Below are 22,249 nucleotides of genomic sequence, written 5' to 3'. Positions count from 1 at the left end.
TGTACTTATCTTGTATTATCTTTATAAGTTCATAGGATAGAACTGGAAGGGATCTTAGAAGTTATGTAGCATACCATCACCTTCATAAATATATATATGGAAACTGAGGTGCAGGGGGCTATTGGATCAGCCATGGGTCACACAGCTAGGAAGTAGCTGAGCTGGTGTTTTGAATTTGGGTCTCCTGGTGGCAAATCCAACATTCTTTACATTTCATCCATTGTCACACTTAATGTTTGTTTCTCAGTTCAGCTATTTGATGGCTACATCACAATTGAGCCTCTTTTCAAGTTATAAGATGAGAGGAGAGAAAAGGGGACAAGGGAAGTAGCTGGGCAGGCGACTTACACAAGCTAATATAGTTATTTGTGTTTGTGTCTTATCTCTAAGTGTTTGCTCTCTCAGAGAAAGGACTCCTTCTTTTCTTTTCTTTTAAAATTATAAACCTTTACCTTCTGTCTTAAAATCAATACAGAGTATCAGTTCTAAGACAAAAGAGTGGTAAGGGCTGGGCAATTGGGGTTAAGTGACTTATCCAGGGTCATACAGGAATGAAGTGTCTAAGGCAGGCTCTCTATCCACTGAGTCACCTAGGTGCCCCTGAATTAACATTTAATCACAATATTGACTCCAAGACGGAAGGTAGAGGTTTAAAAAAAAAAAGAAAGAAAACCTCAAATAGGCAGAAGAGTGGTAAGGATAGGCAATGAGGGTCAAGGGACTTGCCCAGGGTCACACAGCTGGGAAGTGTCTGAAGTCAGATTTGAACCTAGGACCTCCTGTCTCTAGGCCTGGCTCTCAATCTACTGAGCTTCCCAGCTGCCCCCTATAGCATTGATTCTAAGAGAGAAAGTAAGGATATGTGTGTGTGTGTGCGTGTGTGCGTGCGTGCGTGTGTGTGTGTGTGTGTGTGTGTGTGTTTTAAGTCAGTTATATACCATGCTCAATGCTAAGTGCTGGGGATACAAAGACAATGTATTACAGAAAGCAAAGGGAGTTCAGGATAAGAGCTGATGACTCAGTACAGACAGAATATTAGTCGAGTGATAATCATATATGCTACTTTGAACTGAATATCCCTCAAAGTAACAGTTAGCATATGACTTAAAAAGGTGGGTACTCCAATATTTGGCAAATAAATGACCATGAAATTGAGTGAACTAGATTTTAAGTCACTTTGAGAACAAGGACAATGCCTTATGTTTCTTAATATCTTGAGTACCTAATATAATACTGCATTCTAGAAATGGTCACTGGTGATGATGATAATGATAGAGTCTACTGGATGAAAAGACTTCAGGATGGATCAGTGAACTTAAAAGTATATTTATAGTTCATAATCAACTCTTGTTTTCAACCTAACTCTACACAAAAGTCAGAAGTTCATTTATCTCATGGAAAGTCATAGGTAAGTTGCTCACCCTGAACTTATATTAACATTGACATTTATTGAATATCTTTTATGTTCATGGTATCATGCTAGTTAGGAAATATTATACCTCATGGCACTTAAAGTCTAAGGGAAATAAGAAACGTGTTATAAGCTGAGAATTGTAATAGGTGATGCAGGGCAGTTAATAATGATACAAACAAAAGTTGCTCAAGGAGAAAAAAGATTAATAAATATGATCAAGGGTAAGGTGAATAAAAGATAATTTACAAAAGTAGTGAAGCTCGAGTTGATAATTGAAAGATAGAAAGTTAAATGGATATGAAGAAATGAGGCATTCTGATTGAGGCAAACTATATAAGAAAAGGCACAGATTTGGGAATGTTCAATATGTAGAAGAGAAACAATCAGTAGACCAGTTTGACAAGAGTAGGTAGTTAGATGACACATTGGAGAGAGCTCTGGGCCAGGAGTTAGGAAAACCTGAGTTCAAATCCAGCCTCAGACACTTCCTGGCTATGTGACCTTTGATAAGTCATTTAACCTCTATTTGCCTTAATCTAGTGGAGAAGGAAATAGCAAACCTCTCTTGTATTTTTGTCCAAAAAACCCATGGACAATATAGTTCATGGGGTCATTTAGACTCTGATAAGACTAAATAACTGACCCACAATCCTTGAATGCTATTAAAAAGGCTTCAGCCTTTATTTCAAAGACCTTTCAAAGTTGTTGAGCTTGATCAAAGTGACCAGGAACAAGCCATTTAACTTCTTTGGTCCATAGTTTTTCATTCATAAAATGAATGGATTGGACTAGAAAAGCTCTATAGTCCCTTTCTACTCTGAAAAGGTCCTTATAGGTTTTGGAAAGAAAAAGAAAGCCACTTTTTCCGGCTTTCTTACTGAACTGAGTTAAGCTGAGTTTTGTGGACACCTGAGCAGCATAGCTACATGCTGGGAAAAGCTCAACCTGCACTTGACTGTAATTAATTTGCATATTCATAAGCCCCCCATAGCTGGTTGGCTGCTTTGGAACAGTCCCCCTTGCCTAGCCTTCTGTAAGAGCTTCTGATGCCAGACAGAGAGCTCCAGGACTGTATCAGTGGGTCCTGCCCTTCAAACTACTTACCACGCCCTGAAAGCCACCAGCAGGTAGCTTTCCAGTTCTTCACAGCTATGGTAAAAATACCTTATTCTGGGAGAAAAGGAGCACAGTTCCTAATCAAGTTTATTTTTCTCAAATGTTGGTGAGGAGTTTAGCCTCAAGACATCTCTCCGCTTATCTGCCTTTGAGAGGAAATGCTCCCCCTAATCAAAGTTACAAGAAACAAGGAGCCTGATTGTTTGGATCTATTTCTTCTTAGGTAAGTCAGAATAATCTCTAACACTTACCACTTTCGTATTCTCACAGTAATATTGCGATGTACTTAAAGGGATTGAGCTAAGGAATCTAGTTCTAGTATGATTATGAGTATGAGCAAATATTAATATTTCCATTTTAAAGGTGAGGAGAGTAAGGCTAGAACTCCCATCTTCTAACTCTGCAGAGTCAGAGAGTCTACAGAGAGCTTAAGAGGTTAGTGTGGTGTAATGGATAGAATATTACCTTGCAGTCTGGATAAACTGACTTGAAATCCCATCTCAAACACTTAGTAGCTGTGTTATCTTGGGCATGTTTCTTAACTTCTTTGTCTCAGTTTCCTCATATAAAATGAGGAAATTAGACACGTTTGATGGCTTCTACGTTTCTTTCCAACTCAATATACATTCTATGATTCTATAAGAAGGCTTCAAAGCATCTCATCTCAGACAAGTTTGAGGAAGCTAAAGAGTTCCTGACTGTTGAGGTAACAATGGCATGAACAAGATTATATAAAAGGTAAACTATACGTTGCATGACTTCAGAATTAGGTTAAGAATGGAAAAGGCTCTGAGAATTTTGATTATTCTAGGACCTTCTAATCCTACCATAAGCTAATTTAGCTATCTATAAGCAGAAACAATGAAAAAAGTCAGGTTTCTAAATGTAACTATTTCTATTTCTATCATTGGTCTTAAATAAAAAAGTGAAATGGTCTGCCATCAAGTAAGCTTCCATTCTATTGACTAAATCAATAGAAAGGACAAGCTACTTGAAAGGACTATCTTGAATCTGATTTCTCTTCTCTACAGGGCATTATTCTCTGTCTGTATATCTATGAAATGTTGACCTGGATAGTGTTTGACAGGAAAGTGGGTAGTGTCCCTGTGCTCCAAACAATTGGAAACTCTAATACATAGAACATCTTAGTCACTTCACCTTTGAAAATGAAATAGAATCTTAATGTTGGCAGGAAATATGCCACTACAAATATATGTGTGAATACAAATATGGATATGTATACATATGAGTATGTATATACATATACGGACACATACAAAATAAGGGTCACACCTATTTTGTTACCCATAGTAGTAGTAAAAGTAGTAGTAGTAGTGGCTGGAGTGGTTTATTTATTATACTAACCCAATGGAAGCCAAGTTGGGCCATAGGCAAAATGGTGTAAATGGCCAAATTGAAAATCAAAGAGTGGAAAGAGCCTAAAAAATAATCTACTATAAAATACTAATTTTGTAGATGAGGTCCAGAAAGGTTCAAAAATCATATAGCTAACAAGTGGCAGTCTAGACCCAAATCTCCTGGCATCTCATAAATCCCTACTAACCTGAAAGCAAGTAGTCACTATTATAATAAGGACTCAATGCCACTAATTCTGAAACTTATTTCTCCTAGGAGTATTTGCATTTAAAAATACTAAAATGCTTCAACCATTAAATGGTTGTCCATCCATTGTGGCATCTAGAGGGAAAAGGAGAATACTTTGGGGCAAGATAGTATACTCAGACCCCTTAAATCTTATCACTTTCCATATTAGGTAGGTTCATGGCAGGACCTGATAATAATAATAATGCATTGCAGTGATGGGCAAACTTTTTAAAGAGGAGGCCAAAGGAAAGGAAATGCTCATCTGTCAGTCTGTTTCTAAGGCAACTCTTTTGAAGTTTTATTGTATTGTATCCTACTCACTGTATTTGTCAGATTAGGAATAATGTCATGTGGCCAGATAGAACATTTCAGGGGGCCCCGCATCTGGCCCACAGGCCATAGTTTGCCCACCATTACATTAAGGTTTGCAAAACACTTACAAGTAACATATTTTTATTTTTGCAACAACCCTGGGAGGTAGGTGCTATTATTATCTCCATTTTATAGATGGGGAAACTGAGGCAGAAAGAACTTAAGGGACGTGTCCAGGACCAAATACTTACTAAGTATCTGAGGCAAAATTTGAACTCAGGTTTTCTTGACTCCAGGTCAAGTACTCTATTACTACCACACACCTTTGGGGAACTAGACTAACATAGGAACTCAAAGAATTAAAGATGCCAAAAAAGAATTAAGGCATTGCTGATGAAAGTAAGGAAGGAATTACACTGAACCAGTATCATCAAATCATCCATGGATCAACTTGGGCTTGTCTCTAAATAATGACAATGATGACTATCACATAAGGCTAACACTGGGTCAGGTACTCAATAAATATTTGCTGAATGATTATGATAACAAAAAGAACAACCAATGGTACTTTCCAAGGCGTGTGTGTGTGTGTGCGTGTGTGTGCGTGTGTGTGCGAGCGAGAGAGAGAGAGAGAGAGAGAGAGAGAGAGAGAGAGAGAGAGAGAGAGAGAGAGAGAGAGAGAGAGAGAGAGAGACTTAAAATCAAGAAAAGTCCTTCCTTTTTCTCCGGAATATAGATATCTTCTAGGCAGAAGTATTCCTGTTTGCCACAGTTCTCTCAATAGTGGCATTCTACTTTGGAACTTTAGTAGTGGTTCGTTAGTGTTCCTGTAGCATAAGACTACTTTACCCACTTACAGAGAAGTAGCTTGCTAGGAGTTATTTCTTGATGATGCTACCATAGCCTAACCTTCTGTAGGACCTAGTTGCTATGCTTTGATATCTTTTCCCTCAGTCAGCCAAAAGGAGATTGCCTACTTAGTGTCTCACACTCTCAGCGTGTGTCTGTCATTCCATTTCATCTGTGTTTTGCNNNTGTATAAGAGACAGAGAGAGAGAGAGAGAGAGAGAGAGAGAGAGAGAGAGAGAGAGAGAGACTTAAAATCAAGAAAAGTCCTTCCTTTTTCTCCGGAATATAGATATCTTCTAGGCAGAAGTATTCCTGTTTGCCACAGTTCTCTCAATAGTGGCATTCTACTTTGGAACTTTAGTAGTGGTTCGTTAGTGTTCCTGTAGCATAAGACTACTTTACCCACTTACAGAGAAGTAGCTTGCTAGGAGTTATTTCTTGATGATGCTACCATAGCCTAACCTTCTGTAGGACCTAGTTGCTATGCTTTGATATCTTTTCCCTCAGTCAGCCAAAAGGAGATTGCCTACTTAGTGTCTCACACTCTCAGCGTGTGTCTGTCATTCCATTTCATCTGTGTTTTGCATCTGCTGTCAAGGGAAGCCCAAAACTGACTCGCAGCCTGTTCATGAGTATCTACCATTCTGTGCTGTGGTTGAAAGGTGGTTTTTGAGGATGCCACATTCACACTATGGAATCAGTTCAGTTCAATAACAAACATCAATTAAAAAAAAGGAAGTGGTCTTTTGTATCTTTGGTTTTAAATGCTCAAAGATTAGGGTTTTGTTGATAACAGCAAGACCCTTCTTGCCCTGTGATTTTATGTACTGGAGAAGAGCTATAATTTGGCTTTATATTTTGATGCATGTTCAGATATTTTGTCAGAAAATTATGTTTTCTGTTAAACAGTGACACAGTCAACTGGTCTCCATCATGGCTTTTTTCCCATCTTAGGTATAAAAAGAACAGTGCAGGAACTATACCATTTGTGGTATCTGGAGAGTGCTTACATTTTCAAGAATTTCCTTTCAGTTCAACAAACTTTTATTAAGTGGCTACTATGTCTAATGCATAGTGCTAGGGTCTGGGGAAGATATGAAAACAAATGAATCATGGTCCTTTACCCTCAAAGAATTTATAATCTGTCTGCATTCATTGCTTCTACTTCCTTGACTCTTACTTTCTCAACACATGGCAGTCTGACTTCTGGTCTCATCACCCAATTAAAACTACTTTCTCCAAAGTGAAGGCAAGCTAACATTTATTAAGTATCTACTATGTACTAGGGTCCATGATAAGAGCTAGGGAAAAAAAAGAAAGGAAAAAAAAATTTTTTTACAGCTAGGTCATATGGTGGATAGAGTGCCAGGCCTGGAGTCAGGAGTACCTGAGTTCAAATTTGACCTTGGACACTTCCTAGCCATGTGATGCTGGGCACATCACTTAACCCCAATTGCCTAGCCCTTACTGCTTTTCTATCTTAAAACTGATGCTTAAGTCAGAAGGTATGGGTTTGTTTTTTTTTTTAAAGTCACTGTCCTCAAGAACTTACAGTCTAAAGTTACTAACGATTTCTTTTCTTTTTTTTTTTAAAGAGAAATAAAAAACTCTTACCTTCTGCTTTAGAATCTATAATAAGTACCAGTTCTAAGGCAGAAAAATGGTAAGGGCTAGGCAGTTGGGTTAAATCCAGGGTCACACAGGTAGGAAGTATCCGAAGTTAGATTTGAACTCAAGACTTCCAGTCTCCAGAACTGGCTTTCCATATACTAAGCCACCTAGTTGCCTCACCAGTGATTTCTTAACTGCTAAATTCAATGGCTTTTTCTTAGTTCTCATACTCTCTAAACTGTAGTATTTGACACTCCCTCTTCTCCCAGATACTCTCTCCTGTTTGGGTTTTCATGACACTCCATTGGTTCTCTTCCCACCTGTCTGGCTACTCCTTCTCAGTTTCCTTTGCTGTATCATAAAATATATCCTAACCTACAACCATGGATTTTCTTTAAAGTTCTGTCTTGAGCCCTCTCTCCTCTCTTCTGAACTTAACAACTGTAAATCCCATTCCTCACCCCCACACCATGGAAAAAAACATATGTATCTCGTGTGTATTTTTATAAATAAAAAGTGACTTGGTGTATTAAGTAGAGAGCTCACTTGCCTCAGAATCAGAAAAATTAGGATTGATTCCCTCATCTGACATATGCTGAAGGAGTGACTGGGAAAAATTACTAAAACTCAGTGCCCCCAGGCAACTCTCTAAGACCATAAATTAAAGAGTAGGTCTGTTTCTCTTTACTGGAACGAATCTCCCCACTGGGATTTCTCAATAGGGATGGGGGAGGGAAAAGGAATAAGAATTTATATAGCACCTACTGTGTGCCAGACACTGTGGTAAATGCTTTGAAAAAACCTTATTTAATCAACAACAATTAAATCATGGATCTAGTTTTTTTTTAAAAAAGCCAATACATTTGTTTTTACTTATATATGTACCTGTTGTCAAGTTCCTTGAGGGGAGGGTTATTGTGTCTTGATAAGGTAATGCCTAGCATAATGTCTAATTCTTAGTGACTGTTTAATATATATCTGATTGAAAGGAATTATCAATACAGATAAGTAGGAAACAAATAACATATGAATCTAAAATGATCAGATGAAGAAATCACAAGCTGAGGCAATCATGAAAGTTTTCATAAAACAGATGGCTTTTGAGCTGGACCTTATAAGCTGTCAAGCCGGCAGAAATACAGGAAAACATTCCAAGCAATAAATGTATGAAAGAGGCCGATCTATGTAGTCCCTGATCAATTTAATGAATCATCACCACTGGATAAGGTTGCCTTTGTCAAAAGGGCACCTCTCATGGGGACAGCCATGTGCTTTAACCCTTTGCTTAGAGCAGCAGTCTCTAGATGCTCTTGATTGAACACTCAATCAATATATTACTTTTTGCCTGAATATGAGGTGTGATTCTTTCAATGCCACCTGCATAAATGCTGTGTTGAGTATTAGATTATGCTCAAAGTTGATGCCCAGATCAAAAAGGAAAAGGTTGGGAAATTGCACAGCTTTAGAGGGGACAGAATGGAGGTTTATGGGTAGGCATGACTCTGTTGGGGACCAGCCCAATAATTAGCAACCAGAGGGAAGATGGTATGCAAACCATGCTTCCAACTGGTTAATGACATTGTTCTTTTGGTGTGGGGTGGGAAGATGGTACTTGCTCCCAGACACTTAGAGGTCTGAGGGTATTTCAACTGAAGAATGAGGGGTTAGGTGTAAGAAACCTAGAAAGATAAGAGGAAGCCAGGTTATGAAAAGTTTTGAATGCCAAGCAAAGCTTTATATTTGATAGGGAGCCACCAGAGTTTACTGAATAATTGGTATAGATTCACACACACACACACAGATATTTTGACTATATGTGGGTTAGGGGGAAGAGGGCCATTGAACTCTTATCAGAAGAGTTTTTATTTGCTCGGTAGTCTATATAATGAGCTGTGGAAAATGGCTCAACCTTTTTTTTTTTTCTAGCATCTTCTCTCCCTTCTTTGTTGTAATTGATCAAGTAAGGGGAGGAGAATTTCTCTCTTTTTGCACCTCAAAACAAATAAAGGTGACTTCCAGGAGAAGCATATAATAGTTTTAAGAAAAGAGTTCCATTTCCTGGCTACCTTCTTTTGCTTTCTTTTTCTGAGCATTGGTCAGGAACTAGAATTCTTCAGAATGAACTTTCTCAGCTTTGGGAAATTACCTCATGTGTAATGCTAAATTCAAGAGTCTTTGAGGGCACTTGAACCTCCTAGAAGGGGATTTCCTCAGCAGTATGCTCCTTGGAGAAGAAAGAAGTCTGCTAATGTGGCTTCTACAGCTGAAAGACTGAAAACAAATTCAGGGATGGAAGAGGAGACCTAAACCTTGTTATCACTTCCCTGGTATTAGCATGAGTTTCTAAGCCATTAAAATTTGAGGTGAATGGGTATTGTTTAGGAGCCTCCAAAGTGGCTTTATATTTTGAGAGGAGTCTAATGAGCTACTTGAGTGACTTGTGTTTCTGTATTTGTTGTGGGCTTCTGTGGATTCTTTTTATCTTATGCGTCTTTTGTAGGGAACGAAATAAAGGCTATTCTATGTGCCATATCCATATTGTACATCAAGGGTCTGTGTAGCTGGACCCCCAGTCATATTTAGGAAAGTATAGACTTGGAACTATATCATGAGTGCTTATTTTCCTGGAATATTCCAGGATTTTGATGAAAAAAAAATCACCATGGGTTAACACGTCAGTGTTAAAATGATACAATATTAATAGTCTCAGATGTCTGTACATAAATGTGAAACGTATGGGCAACAAAATGATCTGGGGGTATGGTAGGTACTTAAATGCTTGTTGAATGGTGTTCATGCAAGGAGATAAATTTGACCTCAAAGTTATTAGGGACTCCGTGGAATGTGACTAATGACTGGAATGTGGCAGTGTAAAGATGTGCCTTATTCAGAAGGGACATATTGGATAAAAGGGACAGTTGTACATTTTCTTTCTGTTAAAAGCAAAATAGCTGATATTTTATGATCTCTCCTAATTTTTCTCTTACTCTTGAGGGTACCACCATCTTCTCAGTTACCCAGGTTCATAACTAGGTGTTATCCACAATTCTTCAATCTCTCTCACTTCCCCCAAATCCAATCTGTGGACGAGTGTTGATTTTATTAAAACTTGAAAGTTTTTTAGTATGAGACTCTCTCCTTATTGATGGAGATCAATGCTTGAGCCTGCAAAAGAGATGGTTTAGAGTTGGCAAGAGCAGGAGAGAAGGGAGTGGTAGTATCTCCAAGTCTTTGGACCTGCTTGGAGTCTCTCCAGTCTCTTTGGGCTTTGGTTGCTCCTAAAAATGAAGTGGAATGGTGTCAACCCCACTTCAGATTGCTGAGAAAAAAAAGATTCTGGAAAAAAGCTGAGCGGAAGGAGCTGGCAATCTCCATTATGTCCCTATCCGCCAGCTTTCAGAACTTCTCCTTGGGTGAGATGTAAGACTTTTTTATGTGCTGAGCTGAGTTACCTTGACCCCATTGGAAGAGCTCTTTCACTCTGTATTGTCTGAAATGTATTCTTATATATTATTTTTGTTTTTTGATATTGACTTGGATAAATGGGGCGTGTCTCCCTGCCACTATATGTATCCGTTGTTGAACTGGTATAGAGTAGAAAAGGTATTAAGCCTTGGATATAAAACTTAGGGTCATGCTCCATTCCACTCCCCCTCCACCCCCATCCATGAATGAAAATTAGTCATTGAAAGTTAGATTGAACCTCAAAATCACATTCCCTAGATTAACAATATTTAAGGGAACAAACAGGGATAATTCTAGCAGTTAACCCCTCTCTCTGAGGAGAGCAAAGTGGCTAAGCTTCTGATACCCATTTATTGCTTCTCCTCCAGGCAGGAATTAAAAGTCTCCCCTGGAGAAGGATCCAGAGAGAAGAGACTAGAGCTGTTTATCTGCCTCTCTGACACACAATAATACCCTCAGGTTGCATGTTGGGGACAGCCCTTGTCCATCTTTGTGAAATCTCTTATATTTTCTCCTCTTCTGACATTGCTACTGCTTTGGTCCAGTTCTACATTATTTCATACTTTAGACTATTTGCAATAACTTACTGGTTATTGGTATTATCTCTCTTCATCCCAGTCTATCTTCCCCTCAGCCACTAATTTTCCTTAAATGTAGGTCAGACCTACTATTTAAAAAAAAAAACAGTCACTCCCTATCACTTCCAAGATCAAATATAAAACTTCTGTTTGGCATTCAAAGCCCTTCATATCCAAACATCCTGTCTTTTCAGCGTTCTAACACCTTATACACTCCAAAGTAGTCTGATCAAGTGACATTGGTCTCTAAGCTATTTCTTTCTTTTTTTTAACCCTTACCTTCTCTCTTAAGAGTCAATACTAAGTATCAGTTCCAACCAGAAGAGCAGAAAAGGTTAGGCATTGGAGTTTAAGTGACTTGTGCAGTCACACAGGAAGGTAGTATCTGAAGTCAAATCTGAACCCCGGATTCCTATCTCTATGCCTGGCTCTTAATCCACTGAGCCACCTAGCAGCCCCTTATACTTCAGTTATTTCGCAAAGTAATTAGAAACAACAAGATTCTGTTTTAGACACAAAATAAATGTCTCACATTTTTTAAATCAGAAAGGCTAATGGGCTTTCAGCAAATCCTGATAAAATTCTAGACAGTAAGATGGATTATTAACATATTATTTAGAGAAAATATGTGTTATAAGGGAGTAAGTAACCTGGAGACAGAAAGACAGAAAGAGTTGGGTTGAAATTCTTCCCATTTCATTTACTAGCTGTATGACCAGAGGTGAGTCTTTTAAATCCTTTGAATCTCAGGCAACTAAATCTCATTTGCTAAGGTATAGATGGGTCCCATAGTGATAGCATCAAATCCTAGAAGCACTAAAATACAAATGTCTTTAAGAGACTTATGCTTATAAACTTATGAAAAAGGAGAGGTCAGCATTAAGAACAAGACATGCTGTTTTAATTTCAATCCCAAAAGACATGACTGATCCTTCTTCCCCAACCATGAGACATTTCCTATGTGAAGATTCATTTGCTTTCATCCAGTGGCCCAAAGTTTTTAGTTGACAGTTTATACCTTTGATCCAACAGACTTTTCTAGGCCTTGTTTGTACCTTATTCATACCTTTGATTGACTCAACAGAGATAGGTCTCATTCATATCTAGTTCACATGATTCAATTCAGAAGTCATGGCTATAATTGTTGAGTGAGTAGTCTGGAACACACTTTCTTAAATAAAGGTCAACTAAAGGAATTGGGTATATTTAATCTGGAGAATGAATGAATGAATGAATGACAAAACATTTATTAAGAACTTACTCTGTGCCAGGCACTGTGCTATGATGGGAATACAAATACAGGAAAGCAAATCAGCTCCTGCCCTCAAGAAGTTTACATTCTAATAGGGGTTGGCGGAGACATAAGAGGTAGCTAAATAAGGGGTTGGTGGAATATACATGTAGAGATTTAGAAATGGTTTAGAAATAACTTGGAAGATCTTGGAGGGACAGAACCAAGAAGGTGGAATAGAAGCAGGGAAGCTCAAAACCACTATGGGAATCCTTTCCAATCAATCTTAAAATAATGCCACAAAACAAATATAGGAGTGAAAGAGCCAACAAGGAGACAGTGAAACAACTTTCAAGTAGAAATAACTGAGAATTGACAAGACAGGTCTGTTTCTATACAAGATAAAAGTTCATCAGAACCCAGGGTAGTTGCAGGGACAGAATCTGGGGTTCTGGTGGGAGAGAGGGATGAAGAGGCATAGCCAAAAGGGGAAAAGATAGACTGTCTTCAGTGTCTGAAAGGAGATCATGTAGAAGAGAAAGAAGACATTCTCCTTGGACCCAGAAGGCAGAACTATGAGTAATTTGGGTAGAAGAGGGAAGATTTTGACTCAATATAAGGATATATTTCTTGACTATCAGAGCAGTCCAAAAATGGAATGTGCTATTCCGGAGGGCAATGAATTCTCTGTAGGCAGAGCTCTTTAAGTGAAGGCTAGGTGTTATATGATAAGCATATTCCTGAGGGGATCCACACTTCAGGAAGGAGATTGAACTAAATGACCTCTGAGATCTCTTCCAACTGTTATGGCTGGAACATAGAATTTGCCTAGAATTCAAGCACTACTGTGGACCTGAAATTCACCTGACACAGAGGTGGTTCTAAAGAATAAAATTAACCCCAAAAGAGTGTGGAGTGGGTGGGTGGCCATTTAGGTAGTATATATGCAAAAGTTTGTAATAAGGCCTGAAGATTTTCAAAAAAATAGTTTCTTTTGACCTCTACTTGAAATCATATGAATTGTTGTTGTTTTCAAGCCCTTACCTTCCACTTTAGAATCAATGCTGTGTATTGCTTCCAAGACAGAAGAGTGGTAAGGGCTAGGCAATGGGGGTTAAGTGACTTGCCCAGGGTCACACAGCTAGGAAGTGTCTGAGATCAAATTTGAACCTAGGACCTCCCATCTCTAGGCCTGGCTCTCAATCCACTGATCCATCCAGCTGCCCCCTCTGTTGTTTTGGTTTTTTTTTAATGGACATGGGGGAAGGGGAGGAGGGAAGTTGGTTTAACTAGACTCTCAAGTTCTGAGAAGGTTCCAGATTGAAGAAAGACCATATAAAAGATAACATGCTCTGTAGGGCCAAGACAACATGGATAATCACATCAAAAATGATTAACTAGGGGGCAGCTGGGTAGCTCAGTGGAGTGAGAGTCAGGCCTAGAGACAGGAGGTCCTAGGTTCAAACCCGGCCTCAGCCACTTCCCAGCTGTGTGACCCTGGGCAAGTCACTTGACCCCCATTGCCCACCCTTACCAATCTTCCATCTATAAGACAATACACCGAAGTACAAGGGTTTAAAAAAATGATTAACTAGATGACACAATGATGATGATGATGATGATGATGATGATGCCATCATCATCATCATCATCATCATCATCGAATAACACAGATATGGCACCCAAAAGGCAGAAATGGGAAAATAAAATGAACATAAATCTGGGTGGGCAAATAGGGTCTTTTCTGAAAGGCAAGTCTTATAAGTCTCTAAATTATTTTCTTTTTATCTTTTCTTTCAGGAGTCTAAAAAGCAGAATTTGAAAATCTGGTCCTGTTATGGTCTTTGATCTCTGGAACTGAAGAGTTAAAATTTTCCTCCAATACCTGTTCTCTCTCATTCTTCTAATGTCAGAGGAGAAAATTCCCTTATTGAATGAACCAAAGTATTGCTGAGGGAAGCCCAACAAGCTTCAGCTCTGGATAGTTAGGAAAAGAGAAACCTCAGTTTTAAAAAAATGCTTATGAATATTCTCTGATTCTAAATTCCAGTGAAATTACAGCCACTTGACAAGTTTGTGAGGAACCAGTAGTATGGATCCGAATTTTATTCTTCTTTCTTCTAAATCTCAGACATATTCTCACATAGGAGAATCTATGAAAGAAGGAAGCCGTCCATCTTCCAGAGGAAGTGGGCATGACTCATCCATTCCATGGAACCAAATCACCCTTTCTAACTTTGTTGATTCTGACTGGTTTTGTGATGAACACATACAAGCTAAAAGGGCCAGGGTAGAAACAATCATACAAGGCATGTCTCTCTCACCAAACCCAATGATGCCCTTGAGCAATCCCAGGGAAAAAGAGAGCAGGCACCCCATAGAAAAAAGCAGGGAGAACAAGAGGAAACAAAAGCTTCCTCAGCAGCAGAATCCCCAGCGGGAAGGGTGGTCACAGGACAGTAGAGGAAACTGGAAGGGAGAAGGTCACCATTTTAAGGAACAACTTCGAATACTACAGCAGCAGCTAAGATATTTTCAAGAGAGACTATACCAGCTTTCTGAACACAATGTCTTAGCTCAAAGTCAGAAAGATACTGAAAGGAAAAAGGGTTCTCTAAAGCGTAGCAATGACCCAAACCATGGCCATTGGGCTTTAGGCAGGGACCAGTTCAATTATCTCAAAAGGAACTACACCAAAGGAGAGAAACCTAAAATTTCTGAAGAGGAAAACCAATCTAGGACTCCCTGGTCACTAACTTATGAAGAGAAAACTCTATCAGAAATATTAAAGAAAGAATTAACTGGGGCTGTGTCACAAGTTGTGGATTCAGTCTTAAGAAAAGTATTATCAAAACCATCGGGCAACCAGACTCAACAGGAAACTGATGTCCAAGTGCCAGGCCAAGAGAGAAAAAATATATACTCTACTGCTACAGGGAACACAAGGAAAGATCAGCTTGCTATGGAAGCCTCCCAGAATATGGCACAATCACAAACTGAGGCCCAAATGAGTGCTTTACCATTGTCCATGAAGAAGTGCTCAGATTCTCTTGGGGACCCAGCCAATTCAAGAATGACTCAGAAACCCTACCAGAGTCCTCACGTAAACTTGGCTATGACTTCTCATATCCCAGAAAAACAGATTCTTAGCCAGCTGTTAGGGTATGGGCAAAATTGCCACTGGAGTTATAGCCCTTCCCAGATCTCTTCCTCTCAAGATACTTCCTCCCCATCATCTTTAGACATCCCTTGGAACACTTTTAAACTTCAGCCATCAGGCATGAGCCAGCGGCCATGCCCAGTGCCCTTCACCTCTGGTCAAGGAGAAAATCTGGCTCTTCCAATAGTGAAGATGGAACATCGCAAACTGAAGACTGACTCAGATGCAATTCCTTTCTCTTCTGTCCACATATCCTTTACTGGTTACTGAGACTGTCCTGCCACTATTCTGAGAAACTGAAAAATTAAAACTAATTGAGGGAAGCCCCAGTGATACATGTATAAAAGTTAAGGCTTCTTCTCTCCCATTTTTTTTCTTATACCTTTTCTTCCATTCCAATCTTTATAGCAAACCAAAGCTTTTCATTGCATTCAAAGCCCAGCTTTGCAAAGAGTTGGCAATTACTTATAGTGTTATTTCATGGACAGCAGGAAGTCTTCTTGCCAAAATGATTGTCCCCACTTCTTGTCACAGTATCTGCTATTTGGCCATTAGAAATTAAATTCCTTGGGTCTTGAAGGATTTTCTTGCTCCAAGTGTTCCATTAATACCAAGAAAGACATCTTTAGGTCATCTTTCAGCTAATGCCTTGATATTTTTATCCAATGCTTCCTATCCTGATGGTTGTGAATAAAAATACAAGGTAAAAGTGCTAAAATAAAAACTATCATGCACAATAAGATGGAGACAGTGTTAGAATCTGAAAAGTTCATGGGGAAATAGACCCTGATGGAACTAAAGAGGCAACGCAGTGTCAGAAGTGATAAAGGGCAGTCATGAGGGAAAGTAAGCAAGTATTCAGGCAGATTTTGCCTATAATTAAATCTGATTACATTTCTCATTGCCATAGGCTCACACAGGATAAATTATTATTATTATTATTCACATTTTACAGAAAGAATAAATGACTTACCTAGAATAAAATTGGAGCAAAGGCAGAAGTAGAAGCTAGATGTCTGAATTCTCTATTTACCCTGTTGTTCCCAGAGATTTTTCCAGGTGTAAATTGGTTGAGTTCACAAAAGCTTTAAGTAGCAGGATACTGCTGCCTTCCTTACAAAGTATCATATAAAAGGGCAGGAGCGGGTGTAATTTGGGATGACTCACCTGAGTGCTGGTTCTAGAAAAAAGGAGTACCCAAATTCTGTATTAATATGTTTCCAATTCTGACCTTTTTATTTTGGGCTTTGACAGTCCATGTATCCTGTGTCCCTTGGCCCTCTTCCAGTTAAAAAAAAAATCTATATCTAACTCTGGTCTCCATAGATGTCTTATGGGTAGATAACAACTAACCAAGGGATAATCTGATGAAAACAAGTCATCTTTTGGATAGGGGTAGGAACTTTGAATTATGGGGCATTCTTTCCCCATGACAATGACATAGACTAAGTTGACTGATAGGAGTAACATAAAGAGCAACCCAAGTCTAACAGCTATCTAGAACACCTGCACAAGTCCATAATGGAGGAAAGGAGACACTGTCAGCATTATCTGATAAAAATCTAAAGAAGGTTATCCTAACATGGCACTATAAATAAAATCACCCACCCAGAAAATTGTTTCATGCTGCCATGGTGAGAATGTAGTGAGAAGGGATTTCAAGGGCCATCTAATGTAACCTTTATTTGGGCATGAATATTATTAGCAGTATTCCTGAAAGACAGTCATCCAGTGTTAGTTCGAAGAAAATTGGTGTTGAATAATCCACCCCTAAAGCAAACTATTTTTCTTTTGGACATCTCTAACGGTTAAAAAAAAAAAAAAAAGATATTTTCTCAGATCACTTGAACTCTGCCTCTTTTCTACTTTGGCCTCTTGGGGTGAAGTAAAACAAGTATAACCCCTCTTCTTAGTAAGTAACAAGTATTCAAATGTATACTTTCTTCAATCCAAACACTCCCAGGTCCTTCAATTCCTTTTACAGCATGATTTTCCATCCCCTCGCCATTTTGATCTCCCTCTTCAGGATGAGCTCAAGCTTGTCAATGTCTCTCCTAAGCCAGATATTCAGAACTAAATATAATATTTCAGTCGTGGTCAGACTAGGTCAGAGAGCAGCAGGATTATTATCTCCCTGGGAATGATGTTTCTATTAATGCCATCTAAGATTACATTAGCCTTCTGGGCTGCTACATTCCACTGACTACTCCTCTTGAATGTATACCAGATAAGGGATCTGGTGACATCTCTCCCACTTTGTAACTTAGGTAGCTTTTTTTTTTTTAAACCCAAGTACAGAGCTTAAATGTATTCTTACTAAATTTCCTCTAGCTGGGCCACCTCAACCGTCCTACTGAGATCTTCTTGGACCTAGTTTTGGTCATAGCTTCATCCTCCTCCCTAAGATAGAGGGAATTTCCAGAGCCAGAGTTATGCCAAAATGTCATTCAAAGTAGCTACCAAGAGGCAGCTAGGTGGCTCAGAGGATAGAGATGCTTTAGAGATGGGAGGTCTTGGGTTCAAATGTGGCTTCAGATATTTCCTAGCGGCATGATCCTGGGTAAATCGCTAAATTCCAATTGCCTAACCCTCACTGCTTTTCTGAGTTGGAACCAATGCTTAGTATCAATTCTAAGATGAAAGGTAAAGATTTAAAACAAAATAAACAGCTGTCCATATGGTAATATTCTGAGAAAATAAAATCAAATATTCCAAAATATACCCGCCCCCCTCCTAAAAGCATATCCATTCAATAGAAACTCATTCCCTTGGATCTTGAAATCTTAACAGGTTTTAAGAGTTCTCAAATTAACTTACAAATATCTCTGGGAGTAGCAGGATCTTAAACAATCTCAGCCCTTTAAGAAGATTACTAGGGAGAGGAATAGGGCCTAGGCCAGTAGGATTGTGTGCATCGATGGGCAAACTTTTTAAAGAGGGGGCCAAAGGAAAGGAAATGCTCATCTGTCAGTCTGTTTCGAAGTTTCATTGTATTGTATCCTACTCGTTATATTCGGCAGATTAGGAATAATGTCGAATCGCTGGATAGAATATTTCAGGACCCCCCCCCCCACCATACACACACACATCTGGCCCGCGGGTCATAGTTTGCCCATCACTGGAGAGGAATATTAAAATGAAAGATGAATGCCAAAGACAATCTTCATCTACTTCACCGTTTTAGGACTATTTGAGGATTATTGTCCTTAGCTGATTTTCTTTGCTCAACTTTATCATAATAATTGTTTACTGGCTCAAAGCTCGTTATAGTAGGTCTTTTAACCAAAGCCACCCCTCTATTAACACTGGTTGTTTTCAAACTCTCTCAGAGTTGATTATTTCTGTGAACCCACTCCCACCATACACAAAGGACAAAGCAAACATTTAATTCCAGACCTCCCTCCCAGCCTGACCTTTCAGATGAAAGGGAAACTACCAAATATACTTCTGGAATGAATACAGGATAGCAATGTAGAGCCACAGATTTAGAACTGGAAGAAATCTCAGAGGTCAACTTATTTAACTTCTTCATCAAGTAAGGACATTTGAGACCCATTGGTGACACAATAAGTGGCAGAACTGAGATCTGAATCCAGGTCCTCAGACTCCGAGTCCAGACTGGAGTCATTATTAAGTACTATTTTAGACACAAGGGCCAGTGTACATTAAATAACCAGCTAAATGCATGGAATTTCAAGCTACTTGAATAAAAGCGGGCATGTCTGCCAATGTCTAGATATTAATTTTTGGTGACAAATTTCTGGACTAAATCTGGCATATATTCATGCAAGACTCTTAGATTCAGGAAAATTAGGGGCATTAGAGATCATCTAATCCAACCCCTTTATTTTACAAATGAGGAAAGTGTAGTTCAGAGAGAAAGGATACTTTCTGTTTGGGTTTTCAAATGGCTTAGTCCATCTTAGTCCATTCTTGCTGGCACCTTTATTTATACGATACTTTCTTTTTAAAAGCAACAATAACAGAAATAAAACCCAAACATCTTGAATGGTATCTATATCTAAAAAAAAAAAAAAATCAGTGATCCAGCCAGGGTACCTCCACTTTGCCATCTTTACTCAAATGAGTATTCCCAGAATTTAGAGATGTGGCATCACATAAACTTTTGGTTGTGTTTAAAAAGAGATGAATACATGAAGTAAAGCTGTACAATGTGATTTCAAGCCTCAAGATGTAAAATATGAATTATAAAAAAATCTTCATATATAGAAAAGAAAAATATTATTACTCAGTCTCATATGAGTTAGTTAGGCATCAAAGGAAGAAGAGCATCCATTTGCAGAGAAAATAAAAACCTCATGGGGCGAAACAATTTGCAGTTCAGAGAATATGGTAAAAATGATCTCTCCTTGACAATGGGGCAAATCCAGGAGGGGCTAACCCCTGGCCACCTGAAGAAGGCCAAGTTGATGTTTTTCTTCACCCGTTATCCAAGCTCCAGCCTCCTGAAAGCCTATTTCCCTGATGTTCAGGTAAAAACAATTCAACTCATTCGCGTGGCCAACACAACCAAACACGTGTTGAAAACACTCACTTCTCTGGTTTTTACTTAGCCAGAAGACAGACTTCAGCAGTCCGACTACTTAGAATGATATACTTCACTTCCCCCAAGTGGCTAGTTATGGAATCACATGGAAACAGAATCCTCATTTGACTTTACAAAGGCTGAATAGAACAAGGCATTAGACAAGAATGAGCACAAGTTTTAGTGAGCTTTAAAAAAATTTATTTGAAGGCCTTAGACTCATAGAATATTGAGTTAGGAGGGACCTCAGTGATATCTAGTCCAACCCCCTCATTTCACATTTGAAGAAATTTGCTAAAGAGGTCAAGTGACTTATCCAAGATCACACAAAGAGCTAGTTAGTGCCAGGACCAAGACTGAGACCTCAGTCTCAGAATTCTCTGGACAATGATCTTCCCACTACACACCACTCTTTCTCTAGTAATTTACCAGAACATCAAAATGTATAAGAATACAGAGAAATATCAGCAGATATCTCTGATCTAATCAGGGCTACATGCAGGAATTTTATACAATGGGGTTGCAGACATTGCCAAAACAGAGAATAAAGGGAAAGCCTGACTCTCCATCTTTTATACCCAGTGGTAAGGGTTAAGCTACTAATGAGAATTAAAACTAGTCACTGTTGCCCTAGGATGGTTTTTACTGTGCCTGGCTGTAATGATCTTGACTTAAGACCAGCCAGAGGTAGGATGTAGGCACGTAGGCTGGCTGGAAACAGAACCAGCTTTCCTGAAAGTCATTTGCTAAATTTTCAGTGCAAGGATTTGCACCCCCTGGTATTGGCAAATGTTCCAAATCAGGACTTGTTTTATTGCTTTGTTGATTGTCTAGACTTGAGAAAGTGGTGGAGAAAAGTGTTAATAATGCAGACTAAACTTAAAGTATGTCTTGCACACATTTTTTCTCCCAGAGAACTTGTTGTTAATCATTTATCAGCACACCCCTGTTTGCAGGCTATAGGAACAAAGTTTTCTTATCCCCTAACCCTTTGCTGATTTTACCTCAGGAAGCCTTTGTAGCAAACTAAGCATACAAAATGTCCCTCTTGTTCTGGAGGCGCTCTTTTAATTGGAGGTGGAATTCTAGTCCATACGTACCTAGGTTTGGGCCAAAGCCCAATGGCCCAGGAAATTAAGCCCTGGGTCTAGTATTCCCCCCCCAAAAGGCTCTAATCAGTGAGATAAAACATGGAAAAAGAATGATTAAAATAGGTAATAAGACTGGTACCCTTAGCAATCTATATCCCTATCCAATTTTCTAGTGTTTCAAAATGAGGGTCAACTGACCTAACGTATGCATCCACGGACGCCAATCCTGCCAGGGTAAAGTGCAATCCAACTTTGATTTTTGGAAATGGGACTTTCTCTCCATCAATTATCAAAGAAAAAAATTGTTGAGTGACCTATATTCTTGACCTTGTGAGAGAAAGGACTTTCATAAGTTATCCTGAATTCCATGTCTGAAGAAACCTCGACTTACTCATTTTCAAATGCATCCATCTCGCAGCTTCTTGTTGCTGACAAGTTATTTCCTTGAATCCCATCTCTACACATATTCCCCATGTCTTTTGTTCTCCTCTGGGGGGGGGGGGACATCTGCCATGGGATCCAGCTATGCTCATGAGAACTCTGCAGGGCACTTGTTGTTCTGTATTTTGCTACCTCTATTTTCCTGTTCACCTTGGGGGCTAGAAGCCAGCAACCAAGAGAAGGCCAGGAAGCTGAAGAAGTCATTCTTTCCTAACAGGCACACACCTTTGATTTTGTTCTATTTCTAAAATCACCATGATACTTTTTTTAAAGGAGGAAATGCTTTTTAGAGAAGCCTAAAAGCCATTCATATCACTCCATCATTCTGAACTGGCTGCTTATAGTGTGTGTGTATATATATTATATAGTAAATATAGTATATATATATATATGTATATATATATATGTAGTATGGAATAAATATAGTATCTATTTTAGAGCCTCCTGAGAATAGGGGGAACACTTTAATTTCTGACCTGTTGAAAAAAAATGTTTTTCAGTTCAATCGTTGCATCACCTCCCAGCTTATCAAGTGGTTTAGTAATTTTCGTGAGTTTTACTACATTCAGATGGAAAAATTTGCTCGACAAGCTATCTCTGAAGGAATCACAAATCCTAATGTACTGAAAGTTCCCAGGAACTCAGAACTCTTCAGGACTCTCAACATGCACTACAATAAGGGAAATGACTTTGAGGTAAGACTACCTATTTGTTTCTCACAAGGTCTTAAAATAAATACCTGATGGACAATGTTGAGAGTTTAAGGGAATAGGATGTTGCTTTCCTTAAGTAATCAAGAAACCAATGGAAGATTCCTGAGGATGCCCTAG

The 22,249-nt window shown here is 38.9% G+C and overlaps 1 protein-coding gene across 1 annotated transcript in view; it reads left to right on the top strand.

Moving 5' to 3' along the window:
• Positions 1 to 14,273: 14,273 nt before the first annotated feature.
• Positions 14,274 to 22,249, top strand: part of PROX2 (prospero homeobox 2) — a 14,941-nt gene continuing 6,965 nt past the window's right edge. Inside the window, exons 1-3 of the mRNA XM_044659979.1 lie at positions 14,274 to 15,590; positions 19,727 to 19,834; positions 21,920 to 22,114. Of these exons, the coding sequence (XP_044515914.1) occupies positions 14,274 to 15,590; positions 19,727 to 19,834; positions 21,920 to 22,114 (1,620 nt within the window). The remainder of the gene's footprint in view (positions 15,591 to 19,726; positions 19,835 to 21,919; positions 22,115 to 22,249) is intronic.

Source organism: Gracilinanus agilis, chromosome 2 (genome assembly GCF_016433145.1).
Source record: "Gracilinanus agilis isolate LMUSP501 chromosome 2, AgileGrace, whole genome shotgun sequence".
NCBI classification, from domain to species: Eukaryota; Metazoa; Chordata; class Mammalia; order Didelphimorphia; family Didelphidae; genus Gracilinanus; species Gracilinanus agilis.
This window is presented reverse-complemented; position numbering and strand designations above follow the sequence as displayed.